A 20,663-nucleotide genomic window follows, 5' to 3' on the forward strand; every position below is an offset into this window, starting at 1 on the left:
AATTTATATCCATTTGTTCTTGTGTCCACATTGGTGCTGAATTTAAATAATTCCTCTCCCTCCCTGATATTTATCCGTCTGATGTATTTATAGAGAGCAATCATATCTCCCCTCAACCTTCTTTTGGTTAGGCTAAACAAGCCAAGCTCTTTGAGTCTCCTCTCATAAGGCAAGTTTTCCATTGCTCGAATTATCCTAGTAGCCCTTCTCTGCACCTGTTCCAGTTTGAATTCATCTTTCTTAAACATGGGGGACCAGAACTGCACACAGTATTCCAGATGAGGTCTCACCAGCGCCTTTTATAACGGTACTAATACCTCTCTCTCTCTATTGGAAATACCTCATTTGATGCATCCTAGGAACACATTAGCTTTTTTCACGGCCACATCTCATTGGTGGCTCATAGTCATCCTGTGATCAACCAATACACCCAGATCCTTCTCCTCCTCTGTCACTTCCAACTGATGAGTCCCCAACTTATAGCAAAAACTCTTGTTATTAGTCCCTAAATGCATGACCTTGCAGTTTCCACTATTAGATTTCATCCTATTTCAATTACTCCAGTTTACAAGGTCATCCAGATCTTCCTGTATGATATCTCGATCCTTCTCTGTATTGGCAATACCTCCCAACTTTGTGTCATCTGCAAACTTTATTAGTACATTCCCACTTTTTGTGCAAAGGTCAGTAATAAAAAGGCTAAATAAGATTGGTCCCCAGACCGATCCCTGAGGAACTCCACTCGTAACCTCCTTCCAGCCTGACAGTTCACCTTCCAGTATGACCCATTGTAGTCTCCCCTTTAACAAGTTCCTTATCCACGTTACAATTTTCATATTAATCCCCATCTTTTCCAATTTAATTAATAATTCCCCATATGGAACCATATCAAATGCCTTACTGAAATCTAGGTAAATTAAATCCACTGCATTCCTTTTGTCTAAAAAAATCTGTTATCTTCTCAAAAAAGGAGATCAGATTGGTCTGGCACGATCTACCTTTTGTAAAGCCATGTCGTATTTTGTTCCAATTACCATTAACTTCTATGTCCTTAACTACTTTTTCATTCAAAATTTTTTCCAAGGTCTTGCATGCTACTGAAGTCAAACTAAGAGGCCTGTAGTTACCCGGATCACTTTTTTCCCCTTTCTTAAAAATAGGAACTATGTTAGCAATTCTCCAGTCATTTACAATCCCAGAGTTTACAGATTCATTAAAAAACCTTGCTAATGGGCTTGCAATTTCACGTGATTTTTCTAAAACACAATCTAATTGGTTGAGATCTTATCATGTGACCAAAATTATGTTTCACTTTTGCCCTTCTTTGAATTGAAGGTCCTCACATATACACAACATAAGACCTGGTATTGGAGGCATTCAGAGTCAAACTGTGCCAGGTCCTGCAGCAGGGTGCTTGTGTGAGGGGGAAGAAATGCTGAGTCAGCCAGAATTCCTCCTGCAGTCTCCTGCTGTAGCATAGCCCTCCACTCCCCCTGGGCTGAAAAAGGCAGAATTTATGCCTCGATCCTTCTGAGGATGATGAAGCAATTACTTTCCCCTACAAGGCTGAACTGCAGTGCAATACACTACTACTAACAGCATAAGCCAAGGTTTAAATTTTGGCCCTTACTGTGTTCCATAACCAGAAGCCACATCCTGCTCATATACATACCCTCTATGCTAGGCAGGTAGTCCAGCATGGTCAGTGTTTGTAACTGACAGGTAAGATACTTGAAGAAATACAAACTCCGAGTTCTACACGTAAAGTTTTATGAGATGTTGCAGCTTTGCTCTAGGTTTTGTTTGTTTAGATTCTGATTCTGCCACTCTTACTCACATTAAGTTATACAATAGCCCACCAGTAGTTTCGTATAAATAACTGGAGTTACCTGCCCAGTAAGGTACTGTGCAGTGTAAGGATGGCAGAATTTGCCCCTAATCTCTTGACACGGACTAGACTCCATGAAAAATGGAAAGAAAGAAGGAAAAGCAAAGCATATGAATAGACATAGTGCCTACCACAGCAACTGTTGGTGCAATTAAAGACCCTCTACAAAGAAAGTAAATTACACTTTTCTGCTTATTTATTTTGGCACGGCAGAGATAGTGGGTGTACCTGCATCATGTGACGGAGGTACGTAAATCCTGACAGCAAGCATCACAGGTTAGCAGAAAGATTACAAAAGAGCCGAACAAAGTGACTGCTCATACCTGCATCCTGTGAATTCATGATATTCAGTGCAAACAACATGGCATTGGAGAATGTGGTAGCCTCTTCCTTGCTTGCGAAGTTCAAGCCGTAGACTTGCCGTGCGTCACGCCACTGATGAAAGGTGGGTGTTGCTTGATTGTACTTCAGTCCTTTCACAATTGAATAATTAATCACAACCTGCAATTTGAGATATAGATGAACTTTACACATATTCAACTCCCGAACAGGAAAGAAAAGATAAGGATCAGTCCAAGTCTGTAATGGCAAAATGTATGTACCTTCCAGAACAAGGTGAGCAAGTGTGAGTTTTGACACCTCACATATCTGCTGATGAGATTTAGAATTGTTCAATTCAGTGTCGGGGCACGTGGGCTCAACCTGAAAAATCTGTGACCTGCTCATACTTCCCTCAAAAGCTCCACCAGACAGTTGTGCACATGTGGCAGACAGGTGTTTTGATTTGGTGCCAGCACCTGCTGGCAACCTCTGGGGAGCAATCATCCACAGTTGCTAGAAAAAGGGAGTGACTGATTCATTGGCACTCATCCTCCTCCACAACATGCTAAATGTTTGAGCCGATGCCACAGGCCCAGCTTGGTCCTCCCACCTGCTCTGAGCTACTACCAGTTTCTCAAGTGGAGGGGGGAGGGGGTTGTTTTGTCTAGAATTAGACAAGCACTGATAGTACCAGAGGACTCAGAGTGTCCACCTCCACCGGCTGCCTTGCTGCAAGTTCTGTAGCTGCCACTCATGGCTACAGAAATAAATTGGCATTTAATGAGGTGGGGAGAGAAACGCTTACATCTTTTTGTTGATTTTGATCTTTTTCTTCTCCTAAAGAAGTAGCTGTCAAGTGCTGTGCTCAGAGACAAACTAAAATGATTTGCAACAGTTTAATTCGTAGTCATAATATGATGGTCTCCATCTTGGCTGACACATCAGGGATTGAACTGGGAATCTCCAAAGCTAAAAACATGGATTGCTATAGCTTGAGCTATATAGTCAAGGGTCACTAATTGAAGCCATAATAGACTCATATACTTTGTGGACTGTGCACAGAGGGGAACCTATAATGCACACTCACCAGTGGGCTACACTGGCACTGGCAGGACAGGAAAAACATAAGGGACAAAATAAAAATCCCCAATCCTGAGGGCTCACAGTCCAACGTTACAGTGCCATTAAAAATACCAGTGTGGCCAGTGGAGGTTCTCTCTCTACCAAACAGGTGGTGCTGGGGGAGAGATAAGACTGAAACTATGTCCTGGATAAGAACAATTCCAAACATTCAAGCATTGCAAATCTGGGTCTGAACTTCATAGCTGGCCCACACAGCAAGGGCTATTTTGACCCCAGCTTTACAATGGGCACAACCAAACCCCAGGTTATAATCCCAATTGAAAACACTGAAGTCAATGGGAGTCTTTCTTCAATGGGGTTTAGATTAGTTCATATGTGAATCAAGTTCACCACTGAGTGATGAGAAGTGACTTGCAGGAGTCAGGGGGAGGGAGGTTGCAGCACACTGTCTGGGAGACCGTTGTAAGTGCACGGGACAGCATGACAAAGTATTTAGACAGAAATGAGAAAAGAAGACCAAGGGAGCAGAAAGCAGAGATGTTTTGGCAGCCCCCTCAACAGGAAGGGCTATTGGAAAATAATACTGTGGTGTCAGATAATTAAATAACCCCCTAAGTGCCTTGTGCAGCAAGGGTGTATACAGAGGGAAGCATTGGCGTAAATTTTTAAGAAGCTTCCCTTCTTACAGATGTAAATCAGAGTATCTGCAACTCTAGCTGCCTGATTCACACTCATGCTCTGCTGCCAAGATTTGTGCCAGTGATGCAATTACAGGCATGATTCTGTGGGTGAAAACTTTGCCCACAAAAGGGAAACTTAAAATATGTAACTCATTAGTGGTTAGGAGGTGAGCTGCAGATTGGGGGGTGGGGGGAAGGAGGAGACATCTCATTCTGTTGACCTGAGTGTGTGTGGATTGGGCCCTAATTGCTCTAGTTGCAGGTCAGAAAAAATGCATCCACTTCTGAGATACCTGCAGAGATTTTAAATCTCTTAACTACATCTCCAGCCTTATCTACTGTAGTAGATATATCCAGCAAACAGACAAGCCTATTGATTTGTCTCTTCTGCATTTCCAACAATAATGTAAAATATAAGCAGACTGGCCTGTCCTAAATACTCCTTCTAAAGTGTTTGCAACTCTGCAGTGAAAATTTACTCCAGGCTTACCTACAGCACCAACAAGTGAGCCAGACATCCCACATTTCTCAGAGTTTGAAAGCAGTAGTTTGGAGTTAGGGAGATACAAATAATACTAACAGCAGGATTAATTAGCCAATGATTTACAGTTCTTTGGAGACAGAAAGTGCTATGTTCATATTAGGTGTTCTTCCCTTCCTTCTTTATCCTCCTGCACCCTCAGGTACATAGGCATCCACCAGTTTCTGCCATTTATATCAGTTTTGGGCTGGTCTCTTCAGGCTTCTGAGTGTCATGTTGATGGATCTGGCTTCTTTTTCTGTTCTGCACAATGTTTCCCTGTTTTCTCTTCCCATGTAGTGTCCATGTTCTCACCTAATGTGGAAGTTGGTGGCATCTTTAAAGGTATCCTAAATGTGACCACTGTCACCTTCTTACCAAGTTTGATGCTTTAGGTTGGTTTGCTCTACTTAGAATTTCTGATGTTCAAGAAACTCTTTTTAATGGACTCTGAAGATATTCCGCAGGCATTTACTTTGTAATTATCATCAATTTCTGTCATAAATGAACATGATTCTGCTCCATAAAGGAGGACAGACATGAAGTTGGTGTTAAAGAATTGTATTTTTGTATCAGTGTCAATCATGATACCTTTCCAAATATTTTCAAGTTTGTGCTAGTTGTTTGCTGCTCTTGCTATTTATTGCTTGACACATAGCATGGTGTCACCATCATTGCATATCTCATTGCCTGCACAGGTAAAATGACTGATGGTTGTTTTTGGGACATTGATAACCATATATTTTGTCTTCCCCTTGTTGATAAACAAACAAAATTGTTTTCTTATGTTTGCCAAAAGCTGGATCCTTTTCTTCCAGTAAGTGATGTATTGTGCTAAGGAGAAATGTCATCAGCAAAAATAAGGTCATTCAGTACATTCATCCATAAAATTCCTTGGCTGCCTTCTGCCGTTACAAAGTCAATGACCAATGCAAAATAGAGGGACATAAAACACCCTTGCATTACTGCAGCTGTCATTACAAACCACTGGCTCATGTTCTCACCATCTCTGACTGCACATTCAGCATTACTGTAGAGATCCGTTATAATTCTAATTATTTTTGTTGGTGTTCCATGACGCGCCATAATTTTCCAAAGACTCTGTGTATACCGTCAAAAGCCTTTTAGAAATCTATAAAATTTATCACAAGCGTGCATGTGTCACTCCACACTTAATTCTATAATATGTTTGGGAACAACAATGTGTCTTTCGTCAGTGGTCTCAAACTTGCTTGTTCCTCTCTAAGTTGGAGATCTATTTGTTTCTTGGTATGTTCCAAGATGACCTTGCATATGATTTTCCAAGGCACTGAAAGTAATAGGACTCCTTTCCAGGTATTGCAATAGGTAAGGTCACCCTTTAGCAATTTTACTATGGCTTCTCTTCCTTTGGGTTAAGGTGTTTTCTTCATTCCATATTCTATCCAAAAAACACAAGGAAAGTCTGGAAGGCTGTTTCATCACTTGCTTTAACCATTGCTTCTGTTATGTTATCCTCTCCAGCTGCTGTCTCATTTTTTAGTTTACTAATGGCTTTTCTATCTTCTCCCACTGAAATGGCTCCTAAATCAATATCAAGCTCTATTGCTAGGTCTTCATCATGTATTTCAGGAGCTTTGCTTGGTCTTGGTCTATTTAAAACATCCTAAAAATGTTCTGCCCATCTTTTCCTTTGCTCTTCTTCTGCACTTAGAGTCTTTCCATTTGCACAAGGCGTTCAGGTCTGCTAAAGTTTCCTGTTGGCTGTCTAACTGTTTTATACAAGGTTGTAAGGTCACCTCTTTGGCTAGCATCTTTAGCCTCTTGACATTTTCTATCAATGTATGTCTTTTCATCCTTTCTACTACTCCACCCTTTTACTCCTCTTTGTAGAATTTTGTATTCTCCTTCCCACTTGCTTATGTCTTCACACATCCTAGCATTCGTATGTATTTTTACTTTATACTACTTCTCTTTATCATTGTTGCCCAAGTAGCATTGTTAAACCATTCTTCCCCTTTAGATTTTGTTGGTATTAGGACTGTCTTTGCGCTTTCTAGACGGCACTCTGATGTTTTCCCACCGAGTATCACGGTCTTGTTTTCTTCAGTTGACTCCATTAGAACACTGAATCTGTTCTTCAGTTCAAGCTGAAAAGCACTTTTTTATATTTGGATCTTTCAACTGTGCTGCTGAAGGGTGTTCTTCTTTTTAACCTTCTTCATCCTCTTTAAACTTCAATTGCTTCAATTTAGCAATACAAAGGTTATGGTCACTTCCTATGTCTGTTTCTAGACACATGGCTGCAAATCTTTCTCAAAATGCAGACGTGATCTATCTGGTTCTCTTTAACTATTAGGTATTATTAGAATATTATTAATAACTGTGTGTAATTCATTAGATTATTAATTATACTTCTGTTTAATTAGTTTCTGATAACTTTTTCTTCACTTTGAGTCAAAAATGGTTTTCGGTTTTTTAAAAAAAGTCAATTTCACAGATGGATGACTCATCGCTCTAAGAACTTTGACATTTCAGTGGATGAAAAGAATTTAACTGGTTGAAAAATATTAGAAAAGTAGTCAATGTATAAGCACAGTACCTGCTTTCCACACATTTCCATTACCATTTTTTAGGATGACACAGTCTTCCAAAAAAAATATTTAGCAGACATCTGATAATCATATATAGAATTTACATAAAATAAAAAAAAGCAGTTCAAAGACATGTATTACTTTAGTGGGTAACTAATGATACAATCACTGCTTCCTTAACATTGCTTCCACTGTACCCAGACACTGGAAATTAACCTAAAATTGAACTTTCTTTGTTAGCTCTAGACATATCCTTTATGTTCAATGTATTTGGTGCTTAGTGAATGGTTCAAGACCCAATATCAAGTGAAAATCATTATTAAACCTACACTTTAATCACCATGGGCACAATTCTGATCTCACATTACTTTGTCACCAGTGTAACTCTACTGACTTCACTGGAGAAACTCCTGATTCACAGTTGTGAGAGATCAGAAACAGGACACGTAGCCATTTGAGGTGATGTTTCAAACACGTATCTGTGGGTAGCTGTGTTTTTAAGCTTTCCTCTTTCTAAGTACAGATAATGATTTGGCCAGCTAGAGAACTACAAAAAGACCAGAATCAGAGCACAACAAGGTAGTTTACAATCAGCACTGTCCCCTTTAGAACGTGGTGGATCTGGAGCTCTCATTGTAGATATTCTGTAATTCCTATCATAGCAGCATTTTCAGATTGGCATGCAGGATTCACCACAGGGAATTTTATTTGACAAGCTTATTTGAATAGAAGCAACATGGGCAATTATGCCATATCTTCTTTTTTTTAATTATTTTTAATAAGCATCCTTTTTTCCCAAATACTGCAGTGATGTATGCCTTAGGAATATATGTCATACCTAGATTATTGGTTCTCTGGAGCAGGGATTGTCTTTTTGTTCTGTGCTTGAACAGTGCCTAGCCTAATGGGATTTTGGTCCATGACTGGTGTTCCTAGGCACTATTGTAATACAAATAAAATAAAACAAACAAGAATAATAACTAAAAAAACAAAACCCCTACCAAAAATCACCCTGCTGGTCATTTAGATTGCTTAAGGGATTGGTTCTGGGACCCAGAACCTTTCACCTCTGATCTAGTGAATGAAGTCTGTTGCTGTCAGTGGCATGTGCAGGAATTTAAACTCCAGCATTTTTGGAGGGGAACACTGTGTATCTACCCTCATGCCCTCCTCGCCAGGGCCGCACGGGCCGAAGGAGCTCTGTGCCTCCCCGCCAATTATTGCTTGCCCCCCACCCCGGTTGCTGTCACAAGGCTGCTCAGTTGCCTATGGGAAACAAATTAACAGTATCAATCCAGTTCTGCATGACCACAATTACTGACACTAGATGGCAGATACAGCAAAGAGGGGGCAATGCCTGAATAACACAGAGACTGAACTACTTGCCCATCTTATAGATAATTCCTCTGGGTTTAGGCAGGGCAATATAGATGAGTTTGCCCTGAAACATTCATGGTGAAACCGGTCTGTAGAGAGTGAAAGGGGTTTTATGTCTGGGCCACCAAGCCAGAATTTTTCCCATTTACCAATTTTTAAAAAATGAAGCTTTCCAGCTGTCTCTGACTAACTGAAGTCAGGGAGGCACAGCCATGGCCTTTGAAAAAAAAGCATCCGGAAGACTGTATGGCTCTCTCTTGACTCTGAACACTCCGTCCTCCTCAACTGCAGACAGCTTTTGTGTCCAGGGACAGGACGGTACATATATGAAGTGCACTAAAGGGGGTGGAGCATTTGGTGACCAACATAATTACAGATAAAAATTGTAAATGGCCGCTCAAATAAATGATTTATCAATGCAGATAAACTGTTTAGTTTGCACCTCAGAGCATTTTAATCCCACGTGGGCCAAAGAGTTCAGAATGCTGCCTTCACTTTGAGGGTTTAACCACTTCTCTTGGAGGACAGACAGAATTCTGAACTCCTTTGCCCACATTAACTCTTGAAATACTGGCACTTTCTAGGCTACCTGCAAAACAAACACGCAGGAGAATAAGTATACAACCTGTCCTCATGCTCCAAAGGGTGCCCCCCCTTAACATGAAAAGAAAAGGAGTGGCAAGAATTTAATTTTGCCTCCTTAATCAGTTTTTGAATAAAGCACATACGGGACTGCTTTGCCTATTGCTGAAAGAATGAAGGCAGTGCAGAATCCGCGGTTAGATCATAAGGAGAACTCTGAAATGGAAAGCTGGATGCTTCAAAGTAGCAAATAAAATAAACACATAAATAAAAATCTGTTTGGAACACAGCTTTTATAAAATTCCTATGGGACATTTCCTCTAGAATTACATATGTCAGAACATAGGATCTGCCACACTAGACGAGACCAGCAGCTGTGCCACAGGAAAGTGCAACAAATCTTGCAGAAAACAGCAATGGATTAACCAGGAAAGCTATAGCCAACCAGGAAAGGTTCTTCTTTAACACCCATTAGTTAGAGTTTAACTTTCAGTCTTGAAGCATGACAGTTTAGATCCCTCTAAAAACCCTTTTTCCCCTTGTAGAAGGGTCACTAACCGGCTGGTATGCCCCCCTCAGGGCCGGGCATGGTGTAGAAGCCTCTTTAACTCTGGTATCCCCATCAATGGCCACTCTGAGGCTGGGGTGGTTTGCTCCTTCTCACAACTCAGCCCTCCTGTTAGGTTACTTATAGGGCTCCACCCTTTTCAGGATAATAAAGAGTCCAAACAAACAGTCCTATGAGCTTATGTCAGGTCTTCAGCCCCAACCTAATTCAGTAGTCTTTGTCCTCTTGTGTCAGGAGGTCTTCTTTCTATCCCCTTCCTTGGAGGCAGGTACCAGAACCCAGACCCTCCCCTCTCTTCTGTGTTCCAGGCCAGGGACCCTGTATTACTAAGATGCTACAGTCTCTTTCCTCAGACTCACTGCTGACTCCCTAGACCACTTTCTGTCTTCATTGAGTTTGTGGCTGGTGCAGAGTCCTCCACAGACACCTGACAGCAGCCCCCCTCTGCTTGCAGCCTTTTATCCCACCTGCTGTTGGTCATATAATTAGCTGCAGGTGGGGAAGTAGTTGTTTTGTCCATTAACCTTTTTGTAACTGTTGCGGCACAGGATCTGTACACCCCATCACACATCCTTTTTAATATTTACTGTTGAAACATCAGATAATCTTATCACCTACATAAATGTCCAACTCTGTTTTAAATCCTGCTAATCTCTTGTCCTCAGTGACATCTTGTGGCAATGTGTTCCACAGCTTAATTCTGAACTGTGTGAAAAATATTTTATATCCATATTATATTTTCCATCTTTCAATGCCACTATCGCTTTTCATAATGGCCAGGTTTGTCTCACTGTTACCTTGTACTCTCTTTGTCTGTTGTATCCATTTGTTGCCTTTTGCATTACTCTTAGATTGTAAATTCCTTGGGGCAGGACTCTCTTTTTGTTATGGATTTTTACAGCACCTGGGACAGTGGGGCCCAGTCTATGATTGGTGTGTGGGCACTACCACAGTAACAATACAGGGACATTTCCTTTCAGCTTGGTATTGTGGCACTTGCAACATTTCCCCAGATTGGCACCCTAAAAATTAGAGGGTTATATAGCCTAATAACCTCAGAACAACTAATACCTCCACAGGACAGGCCAAATTTAGTCCTGCTGCAAGGACCTTTTATTGAAGGTATACCCCACTTATACAGGGGATGAATTTCACCCAGGATTTTAAAAAATGTGGCAGATTTTAAAAAAAAATGTTACACAAGGATGCTGTCAGGGTACAAGCTGCAATGCTGGCCTAACCTTGCAGGGGTCAATTCTGAAAAGTCCCACCTTCTCCCAGGGCCAATTTGTAGATTAATTTGCTAACTCAGGGCATTATGTAAATCCTCCAGACTACTGTGATTTGCTTTTGATTTGCCCTGTATTTCTTCAGCACAGCCCTGCCATATGCATTTCAATAACTCGCTCCTCCTTAGGCTGTATCATTTGATATCAAATTCCTCACTTAAAAATCACTCTATCATACATCTGAATTAAACTAAAAGCAGCTGAATTCTGCAGACAAACATTCAAGGCGAATGACTAACTAAATGGAAGTGGTTAAAGAGTTGGTGACCGCATTGTACTGCTGCTGCTTTTTTGGGCTGATCATGTTGGTATTAGTCTACACGGATGCGTGCGATTGTGCAGAGGAAACAGATGACTTCATTTGCACTATGTTGTTAATAGGTACTTAACCGTTGCAGCTGAGAAAGAGAGACACACACAGGGAAGCATGCGAATGAGACCCTTAAAGAGCAATTAGTGATCTGCTGACCATTTCCAGTTGTTAAATTTACATATGCTTACACTCAATCAACACGATCTTAAAATCCACATTAGTGGAATGGAACCTTTTTGGTGAGCTTTCCAATGGTGACCAATTAGGGAAAAAGGCAAACAGAGACAGAAAGGTAGGGAACATGAGGACAAGTTATTGTAAATATCATTAAACAAAAACCAGGAAAAGAGCCCAAAGAAAAAGCAAGAAAAAAACAGCTAGAGAAAGACAAGAAAGGGAAAACCGGAGCGCAGCAGAAGACAGAGAATGCAATTTAAAACAAAAGAGATTTTGAGAGCTGTAGAATAAGGAGAAAATTAAACTGAAGACATTAAAAGAAGACAAATGTGATGTCCCGTAGATTACGTTAATCTCTCTCTCTCTCTCATCCTGCCAATCAGTATGCAATACAAGTTTAAATTGACCCTGTGTGGCAATACTGTGCTAGGGATTTGGGGCCAGATCCTCAGTTGGTATAAATCAGTATAACTCTGGTGATTTCATTTTATGCTCATTTACACTAGCTGAGGATCTGGCCATTTTCAGAAAACATGCTTTGCTAGCTAAATAGTTACTTATAACAAACCTTCACTTTTTAATGGGATTCACTGGAGTCAACATGAGTGTGCATGAACTGATTTGTATAGAGAACAATTTGCACTGGATGTCATTTTGTTGTTAAATGCAACTATATAGCAAATCTTGGTTGCAGTAATAAACTACTACAGAAGATGTGATAATAGAGACAGGACTGATGTGAAGTATTTAAATTCTGAACCTGAAAACCTTTGAAATGATCCTAGTACCAGTCTTATATAACAGTTTACGCTATATCCAATGGGTTTTGTGATTATAATGGATTTTTAGAAATCACTTTTAAATCACTATTTTCTTTTATACCTTTTCATTTTCTGAAGAGATTTTAAACTAGTGCCAGGTAGCTTCACAATTATTTTTTGTCTTCAAATGCCAGAACAGTTCAAAACAGTAGAGAAGTATGGATTTTATATTCTTACATTTGTTTCCTCCTGAATACTTTCCTCCTGAATTCTGATGTTTTCAATGGTGACACCTGTGTCTACTTATTTACTTCATGCAAACAGTGACATTTACAATCGAATTCAGTGGCTAAAGCTAACGAAGTGATACATTTAAAGCACCACTGTCAAGATTTACAAGTCTCAAATTTGTCCTACATTTAAATTGTTATAATCTGATTAAGAAAGCCCTCTGGCGTATAAATAAGTAGTTCAGAAAAAAAATGTGTATACAAAATATAACAGCTATTATTATGCCGGGCCCACATGAAACAATAATTTGTGCTTTCTTTGCTGGCTAGGCAGTAGAAGTTCATTACTGTGCATTATTCCACAGCCATCCTGACATCAGTCACTGATATCAAAGCATAAACAAAGATATCTGATCATGTTACTAATTAAGCACAGCATCCATGTGTGTTTCAGCTCTATTCAAAATGTAAGAAAAAGATTCAAGTTTTGTGTATATATATATAAAATCTCTGCTGACCAGAAAAGGATGAAAATAGAGAGGAAAAGTATTTTAATAGTTTCAAAAGTACATGGTAAATAGTTGAAAACCAACATACTACATTTTAAAAAAATTATGGGGTTTTCCTTTTAAAAGCATGAAGTCAGCGATGCATCAGATTTTCTAATAACAAACACTAATGAGTAAATATGTAGCACTTGTCACCCACAGATCGCTTTTCAAAGTGGAGTAGTAACCATCATTACATTTCACAGACAGCAGAAACTGAGGCACAGAGAAGTTAAGTGACATGCTCTAGATCACCCGGGTGAATGACAGGGCTAGGAACAGAACTAGAGACTCCTGATTCCCAGGCTCTTGTTCTAAAAGGTAAAGTGGGACTAATTCATAGATTTAATAGTTTACAGAATCATGTTTTTGTCCACTTGAATGTGACCATTACATTTAGAATGAGACATCAAGTTATCGTTTCTGTGAACAAATGCTATCGCACTTTAGCCTGATACACCTGATACTGCTGCTGACAGTGGCCCCATGTCAGACAGACATCCATCTGATCTAGGGATCAGATTCTGATCTCAGTTTTGATGGTATAAATCCCACATAGTTCCATTGTTGCCACTGTAAATGAGATCAGAATATGTGCCCAGGTTTTTAAAATGTAATATGAGGACTTAGTTACTCATCACAAGGCGGCAGGAGTTGCAGAGAGTGAATGATCTTTTATTTGGCATGAACACTAAAAGTTTGTACCATGGACGGAGTAGTAAAGAGCAGTTGTGGAGTAGCAGGGAGTAAAGCCTTCAGTAGAAAATAGGGAAAATAAAATGGGGCAGAACACACAAAATCTTCTGCACCTAACATTTAATGAGGTTCCTTTCTCATGTAAAGGTCAAATAAGCTGTAATATATAGAGGTACAGTCCTGGATCAAGAAACTACACAGGACATGAGTGTATGGAACAGAGCATAAATTTACAGACCCTTTGTAGGAGTAGGATTAACTATATAATTGATTACATCGTTAGAGATCAAAGGATAATGTACAGGACACAAAAGACATAGTTACTCACTTGTTGATCTTGTAGTTTAACTCCAACTACTCTAAAGGTGTTACTGGCAGTGTTGTGGTATATGTTGATTCTGCTGAATCCCTGCTGTCCAGGCTTTATTGGCACCCATTTCTTACTGGTATCGTCATAGACCATAACTGAAGCCCGGGCTTGGCAAATACTCTGTTCGCTGGAGAACAAAAGTAACACAACCATAAAATACAGTAAATGTGTGGCTTATTGCAAATTATTCTGAGGAAAACACAACTATCAAATACATTTAAATCATATATTGTGTATCTGGTCTACTAACCCTCAGAAGGCTGGCATTTTGCCTGCCAAATTAATATTTTAATGGTTAAATGTATGTGTAAACACACATGCACACACTCTCTCCAGTGTATTATTTTTCTTGATTTTTTTTTAATCTTGCACACAAATACTAAGACCTAAGTGGAAACTTAATTCACAAACATTTTAAGAAAGGGAACCAAAAAGCATTAATGCTCCATTTAATTTGTACCTGTTGACAAGTGAGGCCTTTCACATCTGCTTTAAAATTATTAATATGTTGTAGCTCATAAGCAAAATAATTGGGAGTATGGTTTAGACAATTTAAACTGGAAGCAAGTGGACTCTCAAACCAAAAGCCCTGTTAAGTAAACTGAAGAAATCAATTACACTAATCCAGCTAATGTTTGTAATACTCAGACTTGATGACGCATTTAGAAGTCCCAGAATATGCTGTAGAAGATGCACATGCTCTTTAAAAAACAGTTTTACTTCATCTTACCAGCAAAGAAGGAAAGATCAAGGAGTGGGGAGATGTAGGTTAGTTACTGAAATAATCACCTTTCTGAAGTACCCCAAAATGTTAAGAAGCACAAGATTTCATTAAAAAAAAAAAAATCAGATTCTGTGGATTGACATCTTTCAGTTATTCTCAACCGAGGCTAAGGATGTGAAGAACAATTTTAAATAAACATAGATAATGTCTACATGAATTCTGGAGTATTTTTGGGGAATTCTGGTTGGAAGATTTCCCCTCTAAAGAAATATAACAGAAGTTGCTTTTTTTCTGAACATTATCTAAGACAGCACTCTATCTTTTAGTACTAGTGTGCTAGTGTGCATTTGCAGTTTTAAACAACCAAAGTGTCTTGTTAAAGTAAATAATCATTATAAGGTAGTTACTGCAAACGTTTATTTTTGTTCTGCAATTTCACATGAATTCATTATTTCCCTTTCACTGAAATTTATTCTTGGAATAAGCAGCTTTGTAAGACAAACTCCTCCAGATTATTGTAAAAAAATACATCTGTCATATGAAACAGATATCATTGGGGTATACAGCTCACACAAACACGGAACATAATGCTTAACATCCATCACTGACATTTTTGGACTGTCAACCAGTATTTAAACTATTGCTACCCTGGATTCCCAGCAGTTGCGGTCACTAGGGCTACTCTCATGAGAAAAGGGTAAACGCTTGAAATTTCTATCATCTTAGATCTGGGCCCTCATCCTGTGCACAATGGGAGGTTTGCATGAGTCATCAGTGCAAGATCAGACCTATGGTCTTTTCAAAATATAGACGAAATTGTTATGGTTTATGTCCAGCATAAGTCCTGAGCTCATGACCACCCTAGTAATTGTATGCCTACATGCCTCTTCATACGTAGCTCTCTTTCTTAGTTTGACGTAGGGGGACGGTAAAGCATTTTCAACTATTCAATGAAAAGTGTAAAACTTGAAGACCTTTCTCATTAGTCTTTAAAAAAACCAAGTAAAGAAATAAACAATAACCAGGAAAAAAAAAAACCCAGTCCTATTTCTTGTCATCAAGATAGGGAGAGAGAGATTTCATTGTTGTCATATTTACCCATGGGAGATGCTCACACATGATGGTGATAAGTATGATAAATAAGACAGAGACAGACAGACAGCAAGCACTATGTTGGCAGATAATCCATTAATTATCCTAAAGTTAAGAAATCCAGAATAATGTGCTATTATTATTTCACAGCATGAAAATCGATAGGTATGTTACTGAAGCATATAGAAATAGCTCGTTCAGTTTGAAACATTAATGATAGGTACAATTAATGCTTTATTTATGTACTTTAGGTCTTATAAAGGATATGCCCATATCCATCCACCTGTTGTTGTTTTGTTACACAGGACAGGGAATGACTTTTAATTATTTTTCATTATAGCATAATGGGGCTGAAACCCTTTAGGTCTTTAGGCACAACAACAACTTGGTCAAACCTCTTGGCAGAGTAATCATAAAACATCAGTTGTTTGAAAGGTTTTTATGAAAATCATAATTCAACTTCTGATGTTTATAAGGGAGGATAGTTCATGCTGCAAAATGGAACTCATGGTCCTGCCCCTCTCCCATTATAATGAATATGTTTGCTTATAAAACCCCCGAGCTGTTTGATTAACTGCAGGCCAAACTAAGACAGGGCTGAGTACCTGCTGATCATAAGCGACTCTCTCTGGAGTCAGTAGATGTTTAGGACATCAAGAACAGGCTGCAGAGTGAAGTGCATCTGCTTTCAGCAGCCAAATGCCCTCTCCTCCCTGTCGTCTGTTGAGCATCTGCACCCTTATTCATCTTGATGAGAGCTGGTCATAGAAATTTCCATCCAAATTAAATCGCTTTGCAAAATCAAGTTGATTTTACTGGAATTTCCTTTTGGAAGAAAACTGGAGGAAAGGTCCTGAAGATACTGAAAGGTCCTGTTTTGACATTTTCAGATTGAAATGCTTTGATTTGTTTTTTAAAGGTGGGCAAGATTTGTCTTTTTAAAGGTGGGCAAATGCATTACACAGCAGCATTTCGCCAAGTCTGAAACAGTTGCCGAGGAATCTTAATTAACTTTCCTATTGCTAATGCGCAATCTATCATAACATATCAGTGTGGCTCCTCTAGAGGCCTGACCAGATTTTGCTGATGCCCTCTCCATGGAGTGAATTCCGACTCTGTAGCAATTCCTCCCAGATTCAAGGGATGCAAACTCATCCTCCTTGTGTCTGTGGGTGTGAACATGGCCCAGTATAGATACACTATATATGAAGGTTTGTGCCAACCAAGCTTGTGCAGGGGGACTGGGTGTTCTTCTGTTCATGACACAGGCTAGTCTTTAGCTAGAGAAGTATTATAAATTATCTAAGGCAGTGACTGTCTTTTCACTGCACATCTGTACAATGCCCAGCAAAATGTGGCTCTGATCCTTACTTTGTGTCCCTAGACACCACTGTGATACATCCTCATCTCCAATTATAGGGCCAGATGCTCAACTAGTGTAAATTGGACTAGTTCCAGTGACCTGAGCACCCACAAAAAACACAGACTCCTGGAAATCTTTATAAATGTCACTGTTAGATGGTGTTGCACCCTTTCCTTTTCCTTAGTGTCATTCCTAAGCAGCAGTCTTATCCTACTCCCATTAACATTTTGGGAGTTTTGCAACTGACTTCAGTGGATCAGAACTGGGCCCCAAAATATGAACCCAATACTGTTTGTGTTCAGGTTGAACTTTTGAACCCGCAATTCTCAAGTGGCTTCCAAATTAATCAAAATTAATTTGATCATTCCTGACTATAACAAACACAATGCACCTAGTCATACATTACCTGGTTTTATCTTGGTACTGTTTCATAGGATGTATGCAGACAGATCAAAGCCTATAACTGGATTCTTAGATATACAAATTACCTGAGCTTTGCTGTCATGATTTATTGTCATCATTAAAAAAAACCCAAAACAACACTAAAATCCCATAAATACAATGAAATACAATCTTACACCACAGCAGAGATATTTAAAATAAGTCAACTGTCTATCATCATAATAAAATATCAAAGACAATGAGAGCACAATTCCTGCTTCCCCTGAAGTAAATGGGAGTTTTTACCATTAACTTCAATGGGAATAGGAACAGATCCATTACTTGGCCTCCGGTGAAATAACAGAAAGCAACATAAAACAAGAAACACAACACAAGGAGAATCATTCTCTGCAAAGTCCTTCATTATCTTGCAAACCCTACAGTCCCTCCAAGGATCTGATTCTAGCCTACAGCCTCTCACCTTGAACTAAGGAGCACCTCTATGTGCCTAAATTTTGTTTGCTCATTTTACCCCCGCTGTTGCTGTAGAAGCATCCCTCCAAATATCTCATAAAGTGTCCAATCCAATTCCCATTGAAATCAACGGGAGTCTTTCCACTGATCTCAGTGGGAATTGGAATGGATCATTACACTGTTTTAAACCTAAATCAGATAATGATACTCTCCTGGAGCTACCAGGGAAGTTTCCACAGCTATTTTACTGGGCCATAGACCATTGTTATTGCTGTGAGGTAAGTGGATACACTGAATGCATACAGTAACACTTTATATCATATGACTGTGAATAGCCTATGTTCTTTCTCTCTTAGAACAGTATGGATCATATCAGCATTTGTATTTAATCATGATTTAACCACTACAGCCTTGAAACTTACACACATTTCTTGATGCATCTAAAAATATACATGATTACTGAGAATAGAGATATTCTGTAGCAGATCCATTATGCTATATTATTACACATAACATTCAAAATGTACTTAATTTCCAAATTGATCTTTTAATTATGTTATATTTCATTAACTTGCAAGGTGTCAGACTCCATTGTTGCTAGCCTGGATTTCCATCACAGACAGGTGAACATGAGGAGGATAAAACCAGATAAAACATGGGCCTAATCACAAAGCAGTACATGCTTAGGAGACCACTGACTTTTTACACCATAGTAACATAAAATTTAATACATTATAGTACAACAGACTACACATCTTGTCCAGACTAATTTTGTACAGGTGTGTGATTAACCTAATAAAAATTGCCAATTCCTGTACTGAATTTTCTTCTGCCTTTCTCAATGCTCTCACACACATTTTAAGGCTTCCCATACACTAGACATGATTTTGGACCAGAGAGACATCCTATTAAAATGTTCTATTCCCACTGAGACACCAGTTTGAACCTGAATGGTAACTTCCAAAGTTAGCCATTCCTAAACTATTTCCTTCCAAGGGCACTGTGCCTCTGACATGACAAAGCTCTATAACAGGATCACTGACTTATATAAATTTAAAGCAAATACTTTTGTCTGCATATCAGATGCTAGTAGACCCCACTGTGCATAAAGCAACATGGCCAGTCATTGATCTGTCTACTTAGATTCTTAAATTATGTCCATCACTGAGATCTCTGAGTCTCACATTCTTCTTGATCCACTACACAGCAGCTTTTATCTTTCCACTGGAACTTACTTGCCTACTTACCAACACTTCTTTTTTTTACTTGCAAGCGAAATGATAAATCTGATTAATATCAGTAAATTCCACATTTAATTTATTTATAAAAAAATTGGTCCATCTCCTCTAGATTTATGGCTATTTCCTATAGTGTTTGCCCCTAAAAACACCCTTTTTGTTAATAAAAGTTTTTTCAGGTGAATAATTTAGTTTTTGCTGTAAACCACATTTATGATGAGCTATCAGGCTTTCCTGTCTGGCCATAATTGTCACACTATTCAACATGAGTACGGGTATCAGAATGTGGCCTAGTTTCATTTGAAATCTGAGTACTTTTGCATAAGTAAAGCAAACACGGAACATATTTGTGAAACTACTTTAGAAAACACCATCTCAGCCATATCTATATTTTCAACGTACTTAAACGTACAGTAGTGTAGGAAAGAACAAGAGAATTCTAGATCATTCAAGGTGTGTAGCTGAGGGGTAATAAAAACTATTTAAATGGCCTGAATGTTTGATTGAGATGTAGCACTAATGAAACCCACTGGACAGATTTTATTGATGTCAGGGCGTAATTGTTAATCTGCATTCTAGCTATTGTAGAATTACCCTCCATAATATAAAAAAATGCAATAACCCAGCAAATGGCAATGACAGCATGAATGCATCTGAAATATGTCTCTCTTTTTTGTGCAGGCTACAAAATAAAATGTTCTGTTGATTCACAGGGAAGAACTTTTGAAAACAAAATGAGTTCTTCTACAATGTACATGATTTTTTAGAGAGAAGTCACCCCATTCCATTTTGTGTAGACCTACCCCACAGTTGTGATAAGCTTTTTTTTTTAAATAAATACAGACCCATCATTTAGTATGAACTGAGCTGAGACAATCAAATGCATTTCTCTTAAGGCCAATGGCTGGATATAAACACTCCCTTATGAGAAAAGTACTTAAGTATTCTACTGTAATGGTCTAAAACACTGCAGCTTACAGTAGAGTACTGCAGCATACTGGGCCATTCTGTACAATACTGTAGGGTTTTCTTTACGGAATAATCTTAAAAATGAAATGATTTAACCTCTGAATTACTTAGACCCTGATCACCCTTTTCTATGTAAAAAACAGTGAAAGTGAACAACTGACTTCCAAATATTATAGTTATTTGAACAGCTAATATGCTGAACAGATTTTAACAACAATACTTAATTTTAGTATGAAAATAATCTTATTATTATTTAAACAGAAACACTTACAGACACCAATTAAGCTAGGTCAGCCTCACCTTTCATCTACAGATCTCAAAGCACTTTAGAAATTATGGCAAATATAATTATCCTCATTTACACTGGGGTCCTGAGGTGCAGGAAGGTGAACGTCAGTGCCAGTCCAGGAATAGAATCCCCTCCTCAAATAACTCCACCCAAATGG

General features: G+C 38.9%; 1 protein-coding gene across 6 annotated transcripts in view; it reads right to left on the reverse strand.

The window, feature by feature from the left end:
* Nucleotides 1–20,663, reverse strand: part of EVL (Enah/Vasp-like) — a 198,936-nt gene that overhangs the window by 87,392 nt on the left and 90,881 nt on the right. For all 6 annotated transcript variants that reach the window (XM_067555057.1, XM_067555058.1, XM_067555060.1 and 3 more), the window contains exons 2-3: nucleotides 13,935–14,103; nucleotides 2,212–2,389 (exon numbers count right to left, since the gene is read on the reverse strand). In XM_067555057.1, coding sequence (XP_067411158.1) covers nucleotides 2,212–2,389; nucleotides 13,935–14,103 — 347 coding nt within the window. The remainder of the gene's footprint in view (nucleotides 1–2,211; nucleotides 2,390–13,934; nucleotides 14,104–20,663) is intronic.

The sequence above is a fragment of the Emydura macquarii genome, unplaced genomic scaffold (assembly GCF_026122565.2).
Source record: "Emydura macquarii macquarii isolate MOO-44397 ecotype Brisbane River unplaced genomic scaffold, CSIRO-AGI_Emac_v2 contig_1551, whole genome shotgun sequence".
NCBI lineage: Eukaryota > Metazoa > Chordata > Testudines > Chelidae > Emydura > Emydura macquarii.